The sequence below is a fragment of the Charadrius vociferus genome, unplaced genomic scaffold, assembly GCF_000708025.1.
Source record: "Charadrius vociferus isolate BGI_N301 unplaced genomic scaffold, ASM70802v2 scaffold158, whole genome shotgun sequence".
Lineage (NCBI taxonomy): Eukaryota > Metazoa > Chordata > Aves > Charadriiformes > Charadriidae > Charadrius > Charadrius vociferus.
Window position 1 is genome coordinate 5,280,866 of NW_009661372.1, and position 5,161 is coordinate 5,286,026.

General features: G+C 42.8%; 1 protein-coding gene across 1 annotated transcript in view; it reads left to right on the top strand.

Annotated features, from left to right (window-relative positions):
* EPB41L4A (erythrocyte membrane protein band 4.1 like 4A) overlaps positions 1–5,161 on the top strand; it is a 94,955-nt gene that overhangs the window by 33,095 nt on the left and 56,699 nt on the right. Inside the window, exon 7 of the mRNA XM_009893834.1 lies at positions 4,254–4,365. Within this exon, the coding sequence (XP_009892136.1) occupies positions 4,254–4,365 (112 nt within the window). The remainder of the gene's footprint in view (positions 1–4,253; positions 4,366–5,161) is intronic.

Below are 5,161 nucleotides of genomic sequence, written 5' to 3' on the forward strand. Positions count from 1 at the left end.
GCAACTCCGTGGAAAGGGACCTGGGAGTCCTGGGGGACAACAGGATGACCATGAGCCAGCAATGTGCCCTGGTGGCCAAGAAGGCGAATGGCATCCTGGGGTGCATCAAGAAGAGTGTGGCCAGCAGGTCGAGGGAGGTCATCCTCCCCCTCTGCTCTGCCCTGGTGAGGCCACATCTGGAGTGTCGTGTCCGGTTCTGGGCTCCCTGGGTCAAGAAGGACAGGGAACTGCTGGAGAGGGCCCAGCAAAGGGCTACAGAGATGATGAGGAGCATCTCTCTTATGAAGAAAGGCTGAGGCACTTGGGGCTTTTCAGTCTAGAGAAAAGAAGACTGAGGGGGGATCTTATCAATACTTAAAGGGAGGTGCCAGGGGGACGGGAACAGTCTTTTTTCAGTGGTGCCCAGTGATAGGACCGAGGGGTAATGGGCATAAACTTGAACATAGGAAGTTCCATCTTAACATGAGAAGGAACTTCTTTACCTTGAGGGTAGTGGAGCACTGGAACAGGCTGCCCAGAGAGGTGGTGGAGTCTCCCACTCTGGAGACATTCAAAACCCGCCTGGACGCTGTCCTGTGCAACCTGTTGTAGGTGACCCTGCTCTGGCGGGGGGGTTGGACTAGATGATCTCCAGAGGTCCCTTCCAACCCTAACCATACTGTGATTCTGTAATTTCTTGCCTGTAGTTTTGCATATTAGTGTTATTTGTGCCTTGTCTAATGAGAATAGGTATTAACTTGGAGACACAGCTGTTCTCTAAAAAGCTCTGTAATTGGAGTGTGTGCCAGTTGCCACATTGACCTGAGCTTTCTCTTTCAGGGAAGAGGGTCTGTTGTTCAATAATTATTTCTGTGTGGTTGCCTGACTGCTCCATAGTAATTGATGCATTGCAGGGAACCTTACTGCAGGTCCTTTGGTGTAGTAAATAGTACTGTTTTTTCTGTTCTAGAGACAGAAATGGAGGCACAGAGAGTTTTGCCTGGTTCAACATCACAGAGGTTATGTTTGAGAAATGAAACTTGAGATGAATTGCTATGCATCAGGCCACTGATACTAAGTAACCTTCATTCTTCTCTCAAGTTTCTGTCGTCATTAGTGTAGTAAATCAGATTAAGACCCATTTGCCTCAGAAAGTTTATAACTGGAAGATGCAGTTCAGAAGCCAGGGAACAGTGGTTGCAAAGAGGAGTGATAACTGTCTTAACTCTGTATGTAGTGTTTTTATATGCATACTGACCTAGAGTGCTGATACTCTTTTGCTGGTTGGCTGCAGTTAGGTGTCAGGGATTTAGCAGCATCAGAAAAGAGAGTGAGACTGAGGTGTACTCATAGCTAGTTCAGCCTGACCCTCTTCATTACCGCTTCTAGCACTGACTTCTGCACAGCTGACAGTGATCTCCTTAGTTAAGAAGTTGGAAGCTAGAATGGCTGAGGGCATGTCCCAAATTATCTCACCTTCCAGAGACATTTTAGGGACAGGTTTGTGATATGGTTTAGAAGAACTTCTTTATCCTTTCTGGAACTCAGCATGGAAGCACGGGTTTTGGTGTTTTGGTTGGGGTTTTTTTTTTTTTTTTTTTTTTTTTTTTTTTTTTTAAGAACCCTGTCTGAATGGTTGTTTTTTTCTTTTTGCAAGACCACTGTGTCACTGTGTGTACCTTGCTTCTGATAGTTACGTCCAGATAAACTGGTTTTGGCTGCAAGTTCTCTCTCTGTTTTTTTACATGGCACAATAGCTATTCGGGGCTTCATTCAGAATGCAGTTTTTTGAGCAAGTTTCTAAATCAAGTAAGGTGGGGGACGTCAGAGGTGGGGGGAGTATCTGACTGCATCAAGTCTCTGGAGCCTGCCTGTTGCTATCGTTGTCCCGTCTATAAACCAGCATGGCAATCCCAAGGTCAGATAGCAGGGTGAGGTGACCTTATGTTGCCATCCCCATCTGGAGGAGGAAGCAGTGGCTTCAGGGCTTGCACGTGAGGAAGAAGACACTTGCCATGCTGGGGGAGGGATATGATCCCTCAGTGCGAAAGGGAGACCCCGTATTGGCCCTCTGACATTGCCTCTTCCAGACTGGAGCAGATCTGGGACGAACTGATCCCCGACAAGTCACCTGTTCGTGTATTTTGCATCGATATGGCATGATGTCAGAGGGGCATAAGGAGAGCTAAAATGCCCCAGATCCTTAGCTTTGAGAGTAGCTTTCAGTATTGTTTAGGGCCATCGGTGGCACTCAGGTGCTCTGTGTCCATCTAACTGAGTGGTGCACATTGTCTGCACGGCTGGTACATTGCCTGCTCTGTCATTACCAACTGCAAAGGCTGTTTTAGTTTTGGGGTGTATTGCCAGGTGGTATGACGCTGAGTAGAATTTGTGTTTTCATACAGGGTAAAAATGAACCACTTACCCTAGGAAATGGTGGGAATTGTTTCAGTCCCAGACATTCCTCTCTCCCCTGCGTGTTCTTTCTTCTCCTACATTTGGGATGACTTCTTCCTTCTTCTTCCATCTGCGTCCTTCAGGAGCTCCAGCTCACATCTTTACTTCCTTTAATATTTTTTGCAAATATGCTTTCTTATAAATTATATATTATTGTGAAAATATTGATATGTACACACCTGTTTGACATTTGAGCCTTCTGGTACTTTCAGAGACAGGTGAGAATAGTGGGATAAGCACATGAACGTTTTTCTAAGTATGATCAGTAAGGAAACACAGCGGTATATAAATGGGTGCTGGATTCTATCACTAATTCAGTAGTGAGTTAATCTGCTTTGCTCAGGGCTGATATTTAGCCTGCCTGGGAACTCAGTAAGACAATAGTACTCCAGTGAACATTTTGCATACATTTCTGAGAGCTACCAACAAGATGTTAAAAAAATCAAGCTGTGGAGTAATATTTTATAGCAGAAGTTGATAAAAGACATGTCAGATGTGACAACACTGATGTGCTGAATAGCCAACGTTCTGCATGTTCTGACTACACAGATGAATCACAGATCTACTGGGTAATCCATCTCTTGAAAAAGGGATTTCCCTTAACAAGCTTCAGGTCTGCTGCTTTTCCAGGAGTCCTTGGAAAGAAGGGCTAACACCTGAAACAGCTCATCTCCCAGATACAAAGAAGGCATTTTGAATACCTCACATCTTTCGTGTTGGATTTGTATTTTACCTCGTCAGGCATAACAGAAAGTTGGGAAAACCTGGAAAGTAGTTGCTGGGCTGGAGAGAAGAGGGACACAAGAAGCAAGAATATGCATATTGCAGGACTTTGCCGGGTCTTGAGTCCAGATGTTGAGCTGTGCTTCACACCATGAATTTGAAAGGCAGCAAATGCAGTGAAGTATTTCCCCAAGAGAACAATCAGAGGGTGAAGCAGCGGATGCATCTTTTAGAGTTTATGTTTTCACAAGATGTGCTGTACTTTCCCAATAACAGTCCAGTAGCTCTCACAGAAGTATTAAAAAGGAGTGAAGACGATAATGCAGCTTCGGTTACTTCAGGCTTGCAACAGAGTGTCTTGCTCCTGTATCAATGGCGGTTATTGAAGGAAGAACAAATTAAATTCTGAGGATAAGTCTGTTGAAGGTTTTGAATTTATTTCATCATTTTGTTCTTTTCGAAAATAAATCCTTCATCAGTGATGTCAAATATGTTCCTAGTAGACAGAATTTTCCCCCCCCGCCAGTTTTCCCCTATTGTTTCCTACCAGCATGCAGGTGATGGTAGTTTTTAACTGATGAATTGATATTTGCAGATAGGAAGGCAAGCTGGGTCTGTGAAACTGGTAATCTCTTGAGACAGACTCCAAACTTTGTTTTCACAGTAGCAGTCTTGGGTGTTACCAGTTGGTGTGGCTTCCTGTAGGCAAGGTTTTATGAAGAAAGGAATATTTTATCTGAAGTCATGAGTGCTACTTTCAGAAATCCTTTGTAGCTTCAGCAGTGCTATGGGGAAATAGTACTCCAGTCAATCATTCCATTTCTGCTTTATTAATAATCAGGTAGTTACTGGAAAAAAGTTACTTTGCATATTTAAGACTAAAAATACAAAGTCCGAAGTGCATTTGTGACAGCAGGGAAAAGATAAGCCACTGTAGTAGGCATACATTGTATATCTGGCAGCATATATCTGTGGTAGGATCTTACAGCAGAGAATTTAGTAAAAGTTTGTGCCTACTGTCTGGTCTCACTTGGAGCAAGCAGAAGTACAGTGCTGAAAGTCTAAACAAAGCAGTCTAAAATAAAAGGTAGGAGCGGTTGCGTACCTGTCCACCAAAAGTGCAAAGTTCTTACAGAAAATTTTATTTACTACTTGGGGGTGGCCAAATCCCTGGAAATGTACGGAGTGGATCTCCATCCTGTTTATGTAAGTATTGTTTAAATACTGTAAACTTGGAAACAAAGAAAAAAATTTTCTTGTACTAATGTGGGGGAGCGTATTTGTCTAGTTTAGTTTCCACAGAATAACTTGAAAGGGAACACTGTACTTAAGAAACGCAAAGGAAGACGTATTTATAGACTGAGGGGATTCAGTCATTCATGCATACAGAAGCCTAATGGTTTTCACATGAAAGGCTCTGATTGTGTTACGCTATAAAAGACAATCAGTTATATTCTGGAAAAAACAATTCAGATAAATAAGAAGTAATTAGTGCGAGTGTCAGGAAAGGTGAGAGAGGGTTATAATCTTTGTCTTTGACGCAATACTTTGCACATTATTATTGTGTAAATATCAGCAAGTGTGTCCTGAAACCTTTTCAGTACCATTGCAAAAACTAGGGTGGGGTAGCAGCAGCATGCCTGGCTTTTTTTAATGTTCATTGTGAAGGTTTTGCTAAAGATCCAAAGTATGTTTCCAGCTTTCCCTGGGCTGTATCATGCACCATTGCAAGTTACCTGTGTTGCCTCAGCAAAACCCTCTACTTCTTTTGTAAAACAGCATGTATCTTGGGATTGGATCCAAGTCATCACCCGGAGGCGATGTGCTCCTGGTGGAAACATCATTCTATCTTGTTTGAATAATTGCGCTTGTGGCAGGTTTTTTTTCTTTTTGAATAAAAGAAAATCAGAAGTTCAAATGGGGAGTTGTAATGTAGATAGTTCACTGAGTTAGATGTCAGTACTTTGTAAAATTACTTGAAAGAAAATAAAGAAATGGAAAT